This window comes from Leucoraja erinacea, chromosome 2 (assembly GCF_028641065.1).
Source record: "Leucoraja erinacea ecotype New England chromosome 2, Leri_hhj_1, whole genome shotgun sequence".
Classification (NCBI taxonomy): domain Eukaryota; kingdom Metazoa; phylum Chordata; class Chondrichthyes; order Rajiformes; family Rajidae; genus Leucoraja; species Leucoraja erinaceus.
Window position 1 is genome coordinate 38,270,282 of NC_073378.1, and position 19,911 is coordinate 38,290,192.

Consider the following 19,911-nt stretch of genomic DNA (forward strand, 5'->3'; position numbering starts at 1 on the left):
CTGTCTGCTCAGGGAGAGCGAGGAGGTCATAGAAAGGAGTTACAGGGAGGTGGTCACTCCAAGACCACGGGAGACAGAAAACTGGGTCACAGTTAGGAAGGGCAATGGGCAGAGGCAGGGACTGGTGAGTACCCCGGTGGCTGTACACCTTGAAAATAAGTACTCATGTTTGAGTAATGGTGGGGGAGACAGCCTACCTGGGGGCAGCGACAGTGGCCGGGCCTCTGGCACAAAGTCCAGTCCTGTTGCTCAGAAGGGTAAGGAAAAGAAGAGGAGGGCAATTGTAATAGGGGACTCTATAGTCAGGGGGTCGGATAGGCGATTCTGTGGACGCAGACAGGAGACCCGGATGGTAGTTTGCCTCCCTGGTGCCAGGGTCAGGGATGTGTCTGAACGTGTCCAAGAAATCCTGAAATGGGAGGGAGAGGAGCCTGAGGTTGTGGTACATATAGGTACCAACGACATAGGTAGAAAAAGAGAAGAGGTCCTGAAAGAAGAATTTAGGGAGTTACGTAGAGAGTTAAGGAGAAGAACTGCAAAGGTAACAATCTCAGGATTACTGCCTGTGCCACGCGACAGTGAGAGTAGGAATGGAGCGAGGTGGAGGATAAATGCGTGGATGAGGGACTGGTGCAGTGGGTATGGATTCAAGTTTCTGGATCATTGGGACCTCTTTTGGGGAAGGTGCGACCTGTACAGAAAGGATGGGTTGCACTTGAACTCGAGGGGGACCAATATCCTGGCGGGGAGATTTGCAAAGGCTACTGGGGAGACTTTAAACTAGAACGGTTGGGGGGAGGGACTCAAATTGGGAAAGCTAGCAGTCAGTGTGTGAGGCAGGAGGCAGAGAATGGTAGCACTCTGACCCAAAATGTAGGGGAGAAAGAAGAAAAAGACAATAAACAGAGAATAAGAGGGGGTGGGTTTCTTAAATGTGTATATTTTAATGCTAGGAGCATTGTATGAAAGGTGGATGAAATTTCATCATACCTGGAAGTATGATGTTGTGGCATTCAGCGAAACATGGTTGCAGGAGGGCTGTGATTGGAAACTAAATATTCCAGGATTTTATTGCTTCAGGTGTGATAGAATTGGAGGGGCAATGGAGGTGTTGCATTGCTTATCAGGGTAGATATTACAGCAGTGCTTTGGCAGGATAGATTAGAGGGCTCGTCTAGGGAGGCTATTTGGGTGGAACTGAGAAATGGGAAAGGGGTAGCAACACTTATAGGGGTGTATTATAGACCGCCAAATGGGGAGCGAGAATTGGAAAAGCAAATATGTATGGAGATCGCAGATATTAGTTGTAAGCACAAGGTAGTGATTGTGGGAGATTTCAATTTTCCACACATAGACAGGGGAACACATTCTGTAAAAGGGCTGGATGGTTTGGAGTTTGTAAAATGTGTGCAGGATGGTTTTTTGCAGCAATACATAGAGGTACCTACTAGAGAAGGGGCGGTGCTGGACCTTCTGTTAGGAAATGAGACGGGTCAGGTGGCAGAGGTATGCGTTGGAGAACAGTTCGGGTCCAGTGATCACAATACCATTAGTTTCAATATAATTATGGAGAGGGTCAGAACTGGACCTAGGGTTGAGATTTTTGATTGGCGAAAGGCTAACTTTGAGGAGATGCGAAAGGATTTAAAAGGAGTAAATTGGGACATTTTGTTTTATGGGAAAGATGTGGAAGAGAAATGGAGGACATTTAAAGGTGAGGTGCTTGAGGAGTATAAAGAATGTAAAAAGAAACTGAAGAAAGAAATTAGAAAAGCTAAAAGAAGATATGAGGTTGCTTTGGCACGTAAGCTGAAAGTAAATCCAAAGGGTTTCTACAGCGATATTAATAGCAAAAGGATAACGAGGGATAAAATTGGTCCATTAGAGAGTCAGAGTGGACAGCTATCTGCAGAGCCAAAAGAGATGGGGGAAATATTGAACAATTTCTTTTCTTCGGTATTCACCAAGGAGAAAGATATTGAATTATGTGAGGTAAGGGAAACAAGTAGAGTAGCTATGGAAACTATGAGATTCAAAGAAGAGGAAGTACTGACACCTTTGAGAAATATAAAAGTGGATAAGTCTCCAGGTCTGGACAGGATATTCCGTAGGACATTGAGGGAAGTTAGTGTAGAAATAGAAACATAGAAATTAGGTGCAGGAGTAGGTCATTCGGCCCTTCGAGCCTGCACCGCCATTCAATATGATCATGGCTGATCATCCAACTCAGTATCCCGTACCTGCCTTCTCTACATACCCCCTGATCCCCTTAGCCACAAGGGCCACATCCTAGCAGGGGCTATGACAGAAATATTTCAAATGTCATTAGAAACAGGAATAGTGCCAGAGGATTGGCGTACTGCGCATGTTGTTCCATTGTTTAAAAAGGGTTCTAAGAGTAAACCTAGCAATTATAGACCTGTTAGTTTGACGTCAGTGGTGGGCAAATTAATGGAAAGGATACTTAGAGGTAATATATATAAGCATCTGGATAAACAGGGTCTGATTAGGAACAGTCAACATGGATTTGTGCCTGGAAGGTCATGTTTGACTAATCTTCTTGAATTTTTTGAAGAGGTTACTCGGGAAATTGATGAGGGTAAAGCAGTGGATGTTGTATATATGGACTTCAGTAAGGCCTTTGACAAGGTTCCTCATGGAAGGTTGGTTAAGAAGGTTCAATTGTTGGGTATTAATGGTGGAGTAGCAAGATGGATTCAACAGTGGCTGAATGGGAGATGCCAGAGAGTAATGGTGGATGGCTGTTTGTCAGGTTGGAGGCCAGTGACTAGTGGGGTGCCACAGGGATCTGTGTTGGGTCCACTGTTGTTTGTCATGTGCATCAATGATCTGGATGATGGTGTGGTGAATTGGATTAGTAATTATGCAGATGATACTAAGATAGGTGGTGTTGTGGATAATGAAGTACATTTTCAAAGTCTACAGAGAGATTTATGCCAGTTGGAAGAGTGGGCTGAAAGATGGCAGATGGAGTTTAATGCTGATAAGTGTGAGGTGCTACATCTTGGCAGGACAAATCAAAATAGGACGTACATGGTAAATGGTAGGGAATTGAAGAATGCAGTTGAACAGAGGGATCTGGGAATAACTGTGCACAGTTCCCTGAAGGTGGAATCTCATGTAGATAGGGTGGTAAAGAAAGCTTTTGGTGTGCTGGCCTTTATAAATCAGAGCATTAAGTATATGTTGGGATGTAATGTTAAAATTGTACAAGGCATTGGTGAGGCCAATTCTGGAGTATGGTGTACAATTTTGGTCGCCTAATTATAGGAAGGATGTCAACAAAATAGAGAGAGTACAGAGGAGATTTACTAGAATGTTGCCTGGGTTTCAGCAACTAAGTTACAGAGAAAGGTTGAACAAGTTAGGTCTTTATTCTTTGGAGCGCAGAAGGTTAAGGGGGGACTTGATAGAGGTCTTTAAAATGATGAGAGGGATAGACAGAGTTGACGTGGATAAGCTTTTCCCACTGAGAGTAGGGAAGATTCAAACAAGAGGACATGACTTGAGAATTAAGGGACAGAAGTTTAGGGGTAACATGAGGGGGAACTTCTTTACTCAGAGTGGTAGCTGTGTGGAATGAGCTTCCAGTGAAGGTGGTGGAGGCAGGTTCGATTTTATCATTTAAAAATAAATTGGATAGTTATATGGACGGGAAAGGAATGGAGGGTTATGGTCTGAGTGCAGGTAGATGGGACTAGGGGAGAATACGTGTTCGGCATGGACTAGAAGGGCCGAGATGGCCTGTTTCCGTGCTGTAATTGTCATATGGTTATATACCCACCACGCTCTCTGTGAAAAAGTTGCCCCTCAGGTTCCTATTAAATCTTGCCCCTCTCACCTTAAACCTGTGCTCCCTGGTTCGTGATTCCCCCACTCTGGGTAAAAGACATCTACACAAGGCCCTAGGCAAGGCTCTGAATAACTAGACCACAGATTCCCCGACACCCCATAATGCATTCATAGTATGTGCACCTGGTATCAGTGAGGAGTGAAACAGTGCATTGTGTTGGTAATAATTGTCAAAGAAGTTAAGTGACAGGCCTTACCCTGATGTAAGCATCCTGATGATGCTTGGCAAAGTACAGCATGTTGTCAAGGGCCAGCATTCCTGGTGGCGTCTCCGTAAAATCCATGGCGGGATTCACGTGATTCTACAGCAGGGGAGAGGAAAAGCAAATGTATAAACAGACAGCAGCGGTTCCCAAACAAGCAGATCTCCCCTGCCTTGGATCTACAGCTTGCACAATTATGACAACACCCAAGAGACTGTCAGCGGTCAGGGCGTCAGGAGTTACAGGGAGAAGGCAGGAGAATGGGGTTGAGAAGGAAAGATAGATTCGCCATGATTAAATGGCAGGGCAGACTTGATGGGCTGAATAGCCTAATTCTGCTCCTAGAACTTATGAGCATGAAACTGCAGATGTGGGAATCTTGAGCAAAACATATAGAGTGCTGGAGGAGCTCAGCAGATCAGGCAACATCTGTGGCGGTAATGGTCTTCAGAAGAAGGTCCCTATCCGAAACGTTGACTGTCCATCCCCTCCACAGACGCTGCCTGACCCGCTGAGATCCTCCAACAATTTGTCTTGTGATCACTATTATAATCACACGAGCAGGTAGCATTTAGTCCGATATTAAGATAGCACAGAATGATGCCCCTGGTCCCACTGTGCTTGTTGTGTCTCTGTAAAAGAATAACCAGACCCATTCCTTACCCCTTCTGTCCCAGCTGTACAAAAACTACCTACAATTTAATACATTCAATCCCCTTTGACACTTGGTGTTGAATCCATTTGGAGATGTAGGTTGAGAGATGACTATTGACCAAAAGACCAGGGAGAACCACCTCGTACTTCTTCAAAAGATATTGAAGTGCAATATTCCTTCTGAACTGCACTTCAATGCGTATGCTTATAAGTTCATAAGTTCTCAGAGCAAAATTAGGCCATTCGGCCCATCAAGTTCCCTCCACCATTCAACAGTGTTGATCTATCTCTCCCTCCTAACCCCATTCTCCTTGCCTTCTCCCCATAACCCCTGACACCCGTACTAATCAAAATCAGGGGTAACCATTCTCAGCACCATTGCTGATCACTGAAGGAGGCAAATTTGAGCAATTTTGGCAAATTTATGATTATTTAAACTCTATGATGAGTAAAAGATCAAAACTATGAGTGAACCTCAGAATCCAGATACAGGGACATGGATCATGGATAGGAAAGGTTTAGAGGGATTTGGGCCAAATGGGACTAGCTTAGATGGGGCATCGTGGTCGGTCATAACGAGTTGGGTCGTAGGGACTGTTTCCGTGCTGTAGATGCCAGTAGACTCTAGGGACAGGAAAGGGTAAGAATGATTGAGTGAGCAGGAAAAAATAATAGACAGCTAAGTGAAATACAAAATAAACATTACATTTAAAAAACAACTATGCAGCATTTTTAGCATGACATTTGCAAAAGTTATCTCTCTCCCTCGCCCCTGAGGGAGAGTGGCAGTAATTACAAATTATCAATTAATGAAAAGGGTCCTGAAATGTATATCACTCTAACATGCTGTGACAAGTTTGCTTTGAATTTATAATGCAAATGCTGTGCCTTCCACCATCCAATGCTTTTTAATCACGAGAATATATTTCCCCAGTCCGAATGCAGATTACCACGGGTTAAGACAGCATTTCATCTTTGCTTTATCTGTATATCTGCCCCTCATCCAAAATTGTGGTGCCATTTATTATCAATAATGGAGAAAGCTATTAGGTTCACTGTTATTTTGGCAGCAAATCTTAGCCCAATGAGACTCTTAATTATATAAAAAGTGGCTCAAGTCTCTGAATTATTTTAAAGCCATCAGTCACAAAAAAATCATGCATTAGCAGAAATAAAGGTTATAAAAACAGGAAAGGGATCAAAAGTTCTGGCTATTAAAAGTTGGAAGTTGCTTAACAACACAGGCACTTTGTGTGTTACATGTGCTTGATTTATGCATTTTTAGAGGGATACGTTTGTCTAATTACTAGTGTAGTTTAGAGATACAGCGCGGAAACAGACCCTTCGCCCACCCGATTCTGCGCCGACCAGCGACCCCCCCCCCCCCCCCCCCCCCCCCCACACTAACACTATCCTACACACACTGGGCACTGGGGACAATTTATATTTATATCATGCCAATGAACCTGCAAACCTGTACGTCTTTGGAGTGTGGGAGGAAACTGGAGCACCTGGGCAAACCCACGAAGGTCAGCGGGAGAACGTACAAACTCCGCACAAACACCCTTAGTCAGGGTAGAACCTGGATCTGTGGCGCTGTAAGGCAGCAACTTTACCATTGTGCCACCGTGCTGCCCCAAATGTTATTTACATGCTCCTATTTTAAGAATAACGCACTCAAATTTCTGCCTGACACCGTATGGCCGTGTAGTCATGTGCGGCGCTTGGCATGTGTTTGATTATCTCGCTTTTTGATTTATGCTCTCCTTTTCCTGCACACAGCCTCCGTGAAAAAACACTAGGTGCCTGTACTACTGTTTGTTTTAAGGCTTTCTTTCCATAATCATCATATTCCCATCTTAATTCCAACAATTTTATCAATGCAATGCTCTTCACCCCTTACTGAAAACAGTAAAATGTCAACAACAAACACTTGAAATGTCAACTACATCTTTCAATTTCTTGTTCATTTCACTCGTAAAAGGTCAAGCATGCAATTCCAAATATTAACTCAAAAGGCTTTTACTCAGCTGCACTGACGGGTCAACCTTCCCTGCTCTGGATTTTTTAAAGATTAAGTCTCAGAATATAAAAGGATCTAAAAAGGATGTGCAAGCAGCTCTTGAAATAAAGTTACGAGCATCACTTTCCCCAACAACGGTCCAAATCGACAACTAGCCATGAACTGTGGCTTTGTGGTCACACTCCTGAAGACAGGAGGACATGCGTTCTGGGCCCCCATCAGAGACTTGCATTACAAATTAAGCTGCCACTTCAGTCAGAGATGACATCCGTCAAGCAAATTGGGAAACCATTTGGACCTGTAAGAGGATGCCAAGGGGTCTTACCAGACTGTTCAAATCAAGACAGAAGATATCCCTCTGCTTCCAACCACCTCACCCTGATCATCTGGATACAATTTAGCACTCAAGTAATCGCAGTGAAACTGGTTGTTTGATGACTATTAGGAATTGATGGCTTTGAGGCCAGGTTCGTGGGTGATACGGAGATAGGTGAAGGGGCAGGTAGTGTTGGGGAAGCAGGGAATCTGCAGAAAGTCTTGGACTGGTTAGCAGATTGGGAAGACGGAATACTGCATAGCAAAGTGTACGGCCATGCATTTTGGTAGTAGCAATAAAGGTGTCAACTACTTTCTAAATGGGGAAACGATTCAAAATTCGGATGCGCAAAGGGACTTGAGTGTGCTGGTGCAGGATCCCAAATTGTTAATTTGCAGGCTGAGTTGGTGGTGCCAGCATTCATTTCGAAGGGACATTAATATAAAAGCAAGGATGTAATGCTGAGGCTTTATAAGGCGCTGATGAAGAAGCATCAAGAATATTGTGAGCAGTTTTGGTCCCCATATCTATGAAAGGTTCCAGAGGAGCTTTACGAGAATGATCCCGTGGATGATTGTGTTAACATATTAGGAGCGTTTGATGGATCTGGGTTTGTACTTGCTGGAGTTTAGAAGGATGAGTGGGTAATCTCATTGAAACCAACCAGATAGTTAAAGACCTAGACGGAGTGGTTGCCAAAAGAATGTTTCCAGTAATGGGAGAGTCTAGGACCAGGCAGCACAGCCTCAGAATTAAAATACATTCCTTTAGAATGGATATTAGGAGGAATTTATTTCGGCAGAGTGTGGTGAATCTGTGGAATTCATTGCCACAGAGTCTATGGAGGTAATCATAGGGTATTTTTAAGGCTGAGATTGATAGGTTCTTGATTTGGGGTGCCAAAGGTTACAGAGAAGGTAGGAGAATGGTGTTGAGAGGGAAAAATAGATCAGCCGTGATTGAATGGTGGAGTAGGCCTGATGGTATGATCCTATGTATCATGGTCTTATTTCATTGCTCCGTGTGGGACCTGATTATACGCAATCATTACAAAGTTTGTTCACAAAGTAATGGCAACTCACATTCAAAAAAGCTTTGTTGGCTTCAAAGGTCTTTGGGATATCCTTAAATTTTACAAGCTCAATTTTCTTTTGCTAACAAATTGCTGAGGAATGTAAGATCAATAACCTACAGGGGACCAACAAGTCTAAGATCAGGTTTATTATTGTTGTCACGGGTACGGAGGAACAGTGAATGAAAAGCTTTGTTTTGCATGCTATCCAATCAAGTCAGATAAAACTATGCATTAATAGAGTCAAGCCAAACTCAAGTACAATAGTATTCTGAACAAAGAGGAAGATACAGAGTGCAGAATCCAGTTCTCAGCATTGAAGTGCATCTGTTCCATGCCCAAAGCCCAATATACACCATGGGGTAGAGGTGAATCAGCCAGAACACCAGGTTATGGAAGGACTGTTGAGAATAGAGGGGTAGAAGCATGTTGCTGAGTCTGGTGGTACGTGCCTTGTAGCCTCCGTACCTTCTGCCCAACAAGAGTGTGGGGAAGGAGAAATGCCTAGAGTGGGACAAGTCTTTGACTATGTGGGTTGCTCTTCTGAGTCAGCGTGAAGTGTAGCTGGAGTCTACAGAGAGAAGGATGGGAAGGGGTGGCCACTGCAGGCGAAGGGAGGCACTGTGCGAATTGCACTAAACTCCAGGCTTACGATGGAGGGAAGACGTTAGCCACTCGAATGAAACAGCACTAAGTTACCCAGGATTTGGCAAATCTACACCTAGGAGCCCAAAACCCAGTGTTGGAAATGATTGGCAATGTAAGCGTTAGGTGATGCTCTTTTATCTGAAAACAATATTTACGACATTGCAGTTTCAAGCCCAAGGCAACACACCTGACTTATTTCTTACTCTAATAGTCGCCTCCTTCAACAAGGTTTTCTAATCTCTTCATTGCTACTCTGCAGGCTCGTAGGAAGACAAGGAAAGAAGGAAGTAGCGTTTTTGTCAATTTACAATCGATTAAGAATGACAGATTTTCTTATTGCCACGACCCTAGCCTCAATGTCTAGTTGCACACAACAGCACGGGCACAGGGTAGTACGGAGGTAGTGTTGCTGCCTTAAGCGCCTGAGACCTGGGTTCAATCCTGACTGTGGGTGCTGTTTGTATGGAGTTTGTATGTTCTCCCCGTGACCGTGTGAGTTCAGTTTCCTCCCACATTCTAAAGACGCACAGGTTTGTAGGTTAATTGGCATCGGTAAAAATTGTTAACTGTCCCTAGTGTATAGTATCACACTAGCGTAATGCAATCACTGGTTGGGCCAAAGGACCTGTTTCCACGCTGTATCTCTAAACTAAAGATGACATGAATGTGTCCCAAGGTCACATGACATGAATGTGTCCAAGTGTCAAACTGTTGTTGAGGTAAACATTAAAGAGTGCGCTCTGTATCTGTGAGACTACATTCAGCCAGGAGCCTCAAACCTTCAAGAGAATTAAAGGTGGGGATAGTTAAGAGAGACCAGTCTGCAGAAAGGTTTCGGCCCGAAACGTCGCCTATTTCCTTCGCTCCATAGATGCTGCTGCACCCGCTGAGTTTCTCCAACATTTTTGGGTACCTTCGATCTTCCAGCATCTGCAGTTCCTTCTTGAACACATAGAAAAGAGAGAAACTGCTTGTCGATTCCCACTGCGACAGCAGTTTCACAGGTGCTTTTAGTTAATCTTGCATTTGAACAGCCAGATTGAAAGCCAAATAGTACGTAGAATCGATCAAAGAAACAAAGGCAATAAGTGACGCAAGGCCATCCATCAAGCAGCTTTTTGCAAAAAAAACAGACAGCTGAGCACAGCGTGGCGCTGAGCAATGCTCCTTTCAACTATAAGTGCTACACTGATAAATAACCCAGAGGCAATGGTCAGTGTGTGATTCAGTCGCCTGGAGCATTTACCTACCACAGAAATGAATCTTCTAATAACACAAACTCACTCTGAAAAGCTGCTGTGGTAATGCTTTACCAACGAGCCTTTGATTTTATTTCATAAAATCGCAGTCTGTGAAAAACTAACAGCAATGTTCAATAGAGAAATTGACTCTGCTAGTAATTCATGATATGAATCATTAAAATGAAATGTCTGCAAAGCATACTGGAGGGAAATGATGAAACACAATTAAGAAAGATTTCACTGGCTATTCAGAAAATAAATCCTTGACCATAATAGAATCGAGAAATATTCTGCATTACTGGGGAAAAAACACAAGCGACTTTATAATTATGGATAAGTAGAACTAATTTATTCATGAAAATGAATCCGAATTAATTTGTGATTCAAAGCCGTAATGATAACTGAAAAGATTTCAACAGTTCAAAGGGAGCAATGCTGGAATACTTGCTCATGCAAACCTATTTTAAATTTAAATTGCTTTGTTGTCAATTCCTACCATACCAAGAGCCAATGATCTCAGCCGGGACGGTAGATGTAATGAATCACCTGGGAAGGTGCAGTGCTTTTTTGTTCTGCATAAATAATGATTAGCCTATTTATAAATGTGATCCAACCATGTCATGCCAAAAAAATGGCCAAAAATCTTGGTCTTCAAAGGTGGTTTGCTGCCAATCAGTCAACCTTCCCAACTTGAACACGGTCGATAAAATAAGTAACATCTTTCTTGCAAAAACAGGAACCGATTTTATAGACACATAGCTTCTTTCCGGCGGCTGTCACTCTACTCAACAACGTACGACAAAGTGTCCCCCCCCGGACACTTATTATTTTTTATTCAAATCGTTTGCTATGTCGCTCTTCAAGGGAGATGCTAAATGCATTTCGTTGTCTCTGTACTGTACACTGACAATGACAATTAAAATTGAATCGGAATCTGAATCGGAATCTGATTTGCCCCATAGTCCTCTAAACATTTTCTATCTGTATCTGTCCAAATGTCTTTTAAATGTTATTTTACCTGCCTCAACTAACTCTAGCAGCTTGTTCCAAATACCCACCACCCTCTGTGTGGAAAAGTCGTACCTAAGATTCCTATCATTTCTTTCCCCTCTCACCTTAAACCTAAGTCCTCCAGTTCTTGATTCCCCTACTCTGGTCCCTGTTTTTGCAATACAAGACTGTGCATTCGCCCAAATCTATTCTTCTCATGATCTTATACATCTCTGTAAGATCACCCCATCATTTTCCTGTGCTCCAAGGAATAAAGTCCTAGCCTGCCCAACCTCTCCCAATAGCTCAGTCACTCAAGACCTGGCAAGATCCTCATAAATCTTCTGTGCAATCTTTCCAGCTAAACAGCATCCTTCCTTCCCACTTGCCAACTAATCAACATCCTGCTGTAATTTTTGATAACCATCTTTAGAAGAATGAGGGGGGACCTCATTTAAACTTACAGAATAGTGAAAGGCTTGGATAGAGTGGATGCGGAGAGGATGTTTCCACTAGTGGGAGAGTCTAGGACTAGAGATCATAGCCTCAGAATTAAAGAATGTTCTTTTAGGAAGGAGATGAGGAGGAATTTCTTTTGTCAGAGGGTGGTGAATCTGTGGAATTCTTTGCCACAGATGGCTGTGGAAGCCAGGTCAGTGAATTTTTTAAGGCAAGGATAGAAAGATTCTTGATTAGTACCGCTGTCAGAGGTTATGGGGCGAAAGCAGGAGAATGGGATGATGAAGGATCGATAAATCAGCTATGATTGAATGGCAGAGTAGACTTGATGGGCCAAATGGCCAAATTCTGTCCTATCACTTATGAGCGTCGTTATCTATGATACCACCTACTATGGTATCATCTGCAAATTTACTAATCATACTTTCTACATTCTCATCCAAATCATTGATATAAACCACAAACAGCAATGGGCCCAGCACCGATCCTTGAGGCAAACCATTAGTCGCAGTCAAATTTTGGGGTGAATAAACAGGAATGAGAAAAGAACATTGAAATATTAATTAAAGTAATTACTTAACTGGATTCAGCAGCATTATCAACCCATCTGCAAAAATCAGGAATTGATCCCTGCTCTAGTTACAGTTGGGAGAGAATTGTTATCGAAATGGTAGAGAGAACTCTGAGAATAAGAACTCTTAACACAACCTGATAAAGCCACTAAGTGCTGCAGTAACTCAACAGGTGTGGATGACATGCATTGGTGATGTTTTGGGTCGGGACTCTTCTTCAGAGTCTAAAGACCTGAAAAGTCACCTATCCATGTTCTCCAGAGATGCTGCCCGAGTTATACCAGCACTTTGTAAACTTTCTTTGTAAACCAGCGCCTCCAGTTCTTTGCGTGTCTCTCTTGAAACAACCTTGCGTTTCGCCCTTTTGCAATATTTTCTCAATGAATGAGTGAACTTACAATGAAGCCCAGTTTTTTATAATCCCTGGTGTACATGGATTTCCGTTTCTCAATGCTGCCGCTGTTGCTTGGTTCCAGTTCTACATCGAACGCAATCCTCCGTAGTTCAAAGATGATGTCTCTTTGTGCCTGTAAAACAAAAGAGGAAAGAGATCATCAAGTAAATAGAAATGGATGAATATAATAGGTCAAAGATCAGCTGTAACTCCCATGGAATTACCCTTCAGTGCTCTTCTCTAAATGCTGTAAAATTGGGCTATCATTATGTCCATGAAACTTAACGAGGAACAAAATCAGTGTGTGTAGGAAGGAACTGCAGATGCTAGTTTATAACAAAGATATTTCTATGCTTCTATAGACACAAATTGTTGAAATAACTCAGCGGGTCAGGCAACATCTCGTCGGAGAGAGGAGAAGAACTTCTCTTCAAAGTAGGCATACCGTGAGATTTCACAGTGGAGTAGACAAAATGTGAAGGAAGGAACTGCATAGGCTGGATAACACAAAGGCAGACGCAAAATGCCGGAGTAACTCAGCGGGACTGGCAGCATCCGCCTGACCCAGGCAGGTCAGAAGAGTCTGAAGGTCTCGACCTGAAACGTCACCCATTCCTTTTCTCCAGAGATGCTGCCTGCCCCACTGAGTTGCTCCAGCATGTTGTGTCTATCTTCGAGGTAAAAACACGGTTTGCAAAATCTGATTTCACCAACCCTGCTGTAGTCACATTATCAAGTGTTAACTGAGTAACTCTTTAACAAGAGTCAAGGGAGTCAAGAGTATTGTATTTGGTCATAAGCATCAAAGAAGTACGCAGGGTCATACATTCTGTCTATTGAGTTTCGACTCAAAACATCACCTATCTGCTCACTCCTAGTATTAAGTTCTCTGGAAAATCTGTCACTATGGTATAGCTTTAACGCAATGAGATTGTGAAAGCTATAATTCACTTTGAGGTTTCTCAGCAAGGTGGTGACGTATTCATTGCCCCATGATGGATGAAGCTCAGACTTAAGTTTTGTCTTGCTCACTCAGTTACCACTGGACTGCCTGACCCACTGTTACTCCAGCACTTTGTGTCTATCTTCCGCCAAAATAATGTTGTCAATAGACAATAGACACAGTAGTAGGTCATTCCGCCCTTTGAGCCAGCACCGCCATTCAATGTGATCATGGCTGATCATCTCCAATCAGTACCCCGTTCCTGCCTTCTCCCCATATAGAAATATAGAAACATAGAAAATAGGTGCAGGAGTAGGCCATTCGGCCCTTTGAGCCTGCACCGTCATTCAATATGATCATGGCTGATCATCCAACTCAGTATCCTGTACCTGCCTTCTAACCCCCGATACCTTTAGCCACAAGGGCCACATCTAACTCGCACTTAAATATAGCCAATGAAACATATCCCCTGACTCCGCTATCTTTAAGAGCCCTATCTAGTACTCTCTTGAAAGTATCCAGAGAACCGGCCTCCACCGCCCTCTGAGGCAGAGAATTCCACAGACAATTGACAAAGTCATCAGACACAAGATTGAGGACTGTAAGACTGATAATAAAGACAGAGTAAATGAAGTAAAGCAACAACTATTCTTACAAGTAATAACAAACGGAACTAATCTATTATAGAAGTCTGTTAGTCAACATGGAACACACTCAAAATTATTCAATCAGTCTGTGTTACCTGAGTGCTTAATTACAACTTAGTTATCACTTCCCACTGTGAAATGTGACAGGAAACTCCAAGTCAAGCCATCCCTACTTTCTCAGGACAGCTGGGAATAAATAACAAAACATCAGCTCTGCTATTGACGCACCTGTTCAGAGAAAGAGGAATAAAAAATGAACTGCAATCAAAGACTGCAGAAGCTAAATGAATTTCCAACTAATTGCAGCTTCTACTTCTTCTTGCCTATGGCGTGCACGGCCTAAAGTTGTAGGACAACTTGTTCTATTTGATCTTATTTGATTGTGCATGTCAGGTTGATTGCATTTGTTGAAACAGGGCGGACCACGTGAAGGTTGCAATCTCTCACCCCAACTAATTGCAGGAGACCAAGGGAACAAGGTTACATAGAATATAGAACACAGAACCGTACAGCACAGGAACTGGCCTTTCGGCCCTACACATTGTTCTACCTTCTATGTAGAAGGTTCTTGGCAGCTGGTGCAATGAGGAACCTTACAAATGAAACATGAGCTGGCATGGAATGAAACACAGCTAGATAAAATTGTGCTTTAGACCGTTGCATTAGAATAGAGAACAGTACAGACAACAGGAACAGGCCCACCATCTGCCTGCACATGACCTGGATTATTCTATTCCCTGCCTGTTCCTGTGTCTGTCTAAATGCTTTTGTTGCTTTCACATCTGATTCCACCATCTCCCTTGGCAACACATTCCAAACTCCTACCACTGTGTGTAACCGCATCTATAAAATATCCCCCTCTCATCTTAGAGCAGACCTTTGTTTTTGACCTATCAACAATATCTACCCTGTCTACACCTCTCATCATTTTATAGGCTTCTATCAATCTCTCCCTTCAACCTCTGACAAACACCAAAGAGAACAATCCCAGTTTGTCCAACTCCTAGTTAAATCTCTTTTATCCAGATTAAACTCTTCTGCACCCTCTCTGAAGCCTCCACATCCTTCCTATAAGAACCACCCACAACGCTTCAAATGTGGCTGAACCAAAGTTATAAACTGCTGCCGGACGAACTCTTAAACTTGTATTATTGTAGACGTATATATAATACTCACTTGATCCTGTGGGTCCATCTTTGTCATCATTCGGTCTTCCAAAAGATTAAATGTCAGCACTTGGAGGACAAACAGCTGGTGAGCCATTTCCGTCTGAATGCTTCGATTTCCACGAATGACGTGCTGTTGCACAGAAAGAATTTCTGTTCAGGACAGTATCAACAAACCACTCATAATCCTTCCTCACCTAGACAATCGCAGATCACATTACAATGAAAGAATAGAATTAGGCCATTTGGCCCTTCGGGTTTACTTCACCATTCCATCATGGCTGATCTATTTATCCTTCGCAACCTCATTTTCCCTTCTCCCTGTAAACTTTGGCACCTTTACTAATCAAGAATCTATCAATCTCGGCTTTAACAATACCCAATGATTTGGCCTCCACCGACATCTGTGGCAATGGATTGCACAGATTCACCACCCTCTGGATAAAGAAATTCCTCCTCAGCTCCATTATAAAGGTACGCCTTTTATTTGCACTTCAGCTCTGGTCCTAGACGCTCTCACTACTGTGAACATACTTTCCACATCTACATGTGTAATTATGTAGGCTAATTGGTCATTGCAAATTGCTCCGGGTGCACAGAGAGTGGATGTGAAAGTGGGATAACACAGAACCACAGAACACAGAATAAAGGGGAGGCCATTTAAGACTGAGGTGAGAAAAAACATTTTCACCCAGAGAGTTATGAATTTGTGGAATTCCCTGCCACAGAGGGCAGTGGAGGCCAAATCACTGGATGGATTAAAGAGAGAGTTAGATAGAGCTCTAGGGGCTAATGGAGTCAAGGGATATGGGGAGAAGGCAGGCAAGGGTTATTAGAAACATAGAAACATAGAAATTAGGTGCAGGAGTAGGCCATTCGGCCCTTCGAGCCTGCACCGCCATTCAATATGATCATGGCTGATCATCCAACTCAGTATCCCGTACCTGCCTTCTCTCCATACCCTCTGATCCCCTTAGCCACAAGGGCCACATCTAACTCCCTCTTAAAAATAGCCAATGAACTGGCCTCGACTACCCTCTACGGCAGAGGAAAGACATTATGGCAATAATGTCCTTCCTCAGATTTGGAGACCAAAACTGTATGCAAAACTCCAGGTGTGGTCTCACCAAGACCCTGTACAACTGCAGTAGAACCTCCCTGCTCCTATACTCAAATCCTTTTGGTATGAAAGCTAACATACCATTCTGCTTTCTTCACTCCCTGCTGCAACCCCTTAATGCCTACTTTCAAACTGGTTACCATGACACCCAGGTCTCGCTGCATCTCCGAAATCTCCCTAAACCAAGTCTACCCAGTCTTTATTAAGACAGTCCTGACATCCCAGGAATCAGTCTGGTGATAATATCTGCACTCCCTCTATGGCTGTTCCTTTCAGATTTGGAGACCAAAAACTGTATGCAAAATGTGGGACCAAGACCCTGTACAACTGCAGTAGAACCCTCCCTGCTCCTATACCAAATATACTGGTATGAAAGCCACATACCATTCGCTTTCTTCACTCCCTGCACCCAGCATGCCTATTTCAATGACTGGTGTACCATGACACCAGTCTCGCTGCATCTCCCTTTCCTAGTCGGCCACCACACAGATAATAGTCTGCTTTCCTGTTTTTGCTTAAAAATGGATAATCACATTTATCCCACATTATACTGCATCTGCCAAATTGCCCCACTCACCCAGCCTATCCAAGTCACCTTGCAGTCTCCTAGCATCCTCCTCACATTAACACTGCCCCCCCAGCTTAGTGTCATCCGCAAACTTGGAGATATTGCCTTCAATTTCCCTCATCCAGATCATTAATATATATTGTAAATAGCTGGGGTCCCAGCACTGAGCCTTGGGGTACCCCACTAGTCACTGCCTGCCATTGTGAAAAGGACCCGTTTACTCCTACTCTTTGCTTCCTGTTTGCCAGCCAGTTCTCTATCCACATCAATACTGAACCCCCAATGCCATGTACTTTAAGTTTGTATTGATTGGGGACGATCAGCCATGATCACAATGAATGGCGGTCGCTGGCTTGAAGGGCCGAATGGCCTCATCCTGCACCTATTTTTTATGTTTCTACTGTGAAGGGGTGATCAATGTGGTTCCGGTGGGCCAAAGAGCCTGTTTCCATACTGTATCTTTCAAACATTCTCATCAAATAAATGGCAAGAATATTGAACACTAAATAAGAAACCTGCACATCCTAAAATGTCCAAGATAATGAATATTAATTGATGAGCATGTGTTTACCACTGTCCTTTGAGAATACTTCAAAGGAAGAGCAGTAATAAAGGTTCTGCATTTTTTAGCTACAGTGGTTATGGATTAAATGGCCTGTAAAATGAGACAATTCATGATCAAACCTTCCGTGAAAGCAAGATTATAATTTGCCTAATTTAAATTTTCTGCTGCAGATTTTTATTTAAAACGTTAAATATTATAGGCTCTACTTTAAGAGAATTTTAAATAAAAAGACTTGTCGATACACTTGAGATGACATTTTATTAAAGGGTGAAAATTCCACTCAGAATAATCATGAGGACATTAGTTTAGTTTAGATTAGTGATATAGCATGGAACCAGGTCCTTTAACCCACCGAGTCCGTGCCGATCAGCAATCACCACGTCCACTAGTTCTATCCTATACACTAGGGACAATATACAGAAGCCAATTAACCTACAAACCTGCACGTCTTTGGAATGTGGGAGGTGACCAGAGCACCCACAGGAAACCCACGCGGTCACAGGGAAAATGTACAAACTCTGTAACGACAACATCGAACTTGGGTCTCTGGCACTGTAAGACAGCAACTCTACCGCTGTGCTGCCCTTTAATGAAGCAACTGATGATGGCAGTGCCTAGGACACTGCTCTTAGCAACTCCTGCACAGTTCCTTTGCAAAAAGCCGGTTAAAATGGAATTTAATGCATCAGCGAGACCAAACGTAGACTGGGCGATCATTTCGCGGAACACCTTCGCTCAGTCCGCCTAAACCAACCTGATCTCCTGGTTGTCGGACACTTTAATTCTCCTTCCCATTCTCACACTGACCTTTCTGTCCTAGGTCTCCTTCATTGTCAGAGTGAGTCTAAACGCAAATTGAAGGAACAGCATCTCATATTTTGCTTGGGCAGCTTACAGCCCAGTGGTATGAGTTGATTTCTCTCTTTTCAGGAAGCCCCGGCATTCCCTCTCTCTCTCTCCCTCCCCCACCCAAATCGCACTAGCTGTCGTTTTCATCCTACAAACAGCCAACAATGGCCTGTTTTCTTTATCATCGTTACATTTTTGCATATCTTTCATTCACTGTTCTTTATCTCTCCACATCATTATCTATATAGAAACATAGAAATTAGGTGCAGGAGTAGGCCATTCGGCCCTTCGTGCCTGCACCGCCATTCAATATGATCATGGCTGATCATCCAACTCAGTATCCCGTACCTGCCTTCTCTCCATACCGCCTGATCCCCTTAGCCACAAGGGCCACATCTAACTCCCTCTTAAATATAGCCAATGAACTGGCCTCAACTACTCTCTGTGGCAGAGAGTTCCAGAGATTCACCACTCTCTGTGTGAAAAAAGTTCTTCTCATCTCGGTTTTAAAGGATTTCCCCCTTATCCTTAAGCTGTGACCCCTTGTCCTGGACTTCCCTAATATCGGGAACAATCTTCCTGCATCTAGCCTGTCCAACCCCTTAAGAATTTTGTAAGTTTCTATAAGATCCCCTCTCAATCTCCTAAATTCTAGAGAGTATAAACCAAGTCTATCCAGTCTTTCTTCATAAGACAGTCCTGATATCCCAGGAATCATTCTGGTGAACCGTCTCTGCACTCCCTCTATGGCAATAATGTCCTTCCTCAGATTTGGAGCAAAACTGTACGCAATACTCCAGGTGTGGTCTCACCAAGACCCTGTACAACTGCAGTAGAACCTCCCTGCTCCTATACTCAAATCCTTTTGCAATGAAAGCTAACATACCATTCGCTTTTCTTACTGCCTGCTGCACCTGCATGCCTACCTTCAATGACTGGTGTACCATGACACCCAGGTCTCGCTGCACCTCCCCCTTTCCCAATCGGCCAACATTTAGATAATAGTCTGCTTTCCCGTTTTTGCCACCAAAATGGATAACCTCACATTTATCCACATTATACTGCATCTGCCAAACATTTGCCCACTCACCCAGCCTATCCAAGTCACCTTGCAGTCTCCTAGCATCCTCCTCACAGCTAACACTGCCCCCCAGCTTAGTGTCATCCGCAAACTTGGAGATATTGCCTTCAATTCCCTCATCCAGATCATTAATATGTATTGTAAATAGCTGGGGTCCCAGCACTGAGCCTTGCGGTACCCCACTAGTCACTGCCTGCCATTGTGAAAAGGACCCGTTTACTCCTACTCTTTGCTTCCTGTTTGCCAGCCAGTTCTCTATCCACATCAATACTGAACCCCCAATGCCGTTTACTTTAAGTTTGTATACTAATCTCTTATGTGGGACCTTGTCGAAAGCCTTCTGGAAGTCCAGATACACCACATCCACTGGTTCTCCCCTATCCACGCTACTAGTTACATCCTCGAAAAATTCTATAAGATTCGTCAGTCATGATTTACCTTTCGTAAATCCATGCTGACTTTGTCCAATGATTTCACCACTTTCCAAATGTGCTGCTATCCCATCTTTAATAACTGACTAGCGGTTT

The 19,911-nt window shown here is 43.3% G+C and overlaps 1 protein-coding gene across 2 annotated transcripts in view; it reads right to left on the minus strand.

Annotated features, from left to right (window-relative positions):
• elmo1 (engulfment and cell motility 1 (ced-12 homolog, C. elegans)) overlaps positions 1-19,911 on the minus strand; it is a 293,797-nt gene that overhangs the window by 144,808 nt on the left and 129,078 nt on the right. For both annotated transcript variants that reach the window (XM_055655086.1, XM_055655094.1), the window contains 3 exons: positions 15,212-15,334; positions 12,450-12,578; positions 4,071-4,175 (listed from right to left, as the gene is read on the minus strand). In XM_055655086.1, coding sequence (XP_055511061.1) covers positions 4,071-4,175; positions 12,450-12,578; positions 15,212-15,334 — 357 coding nt within the window. The remainder of the gene's footprint in view (positions 1-4,070; positions 4,176-12,449; positions 12,579-15,211; positions 15,335-19,911) is intronic.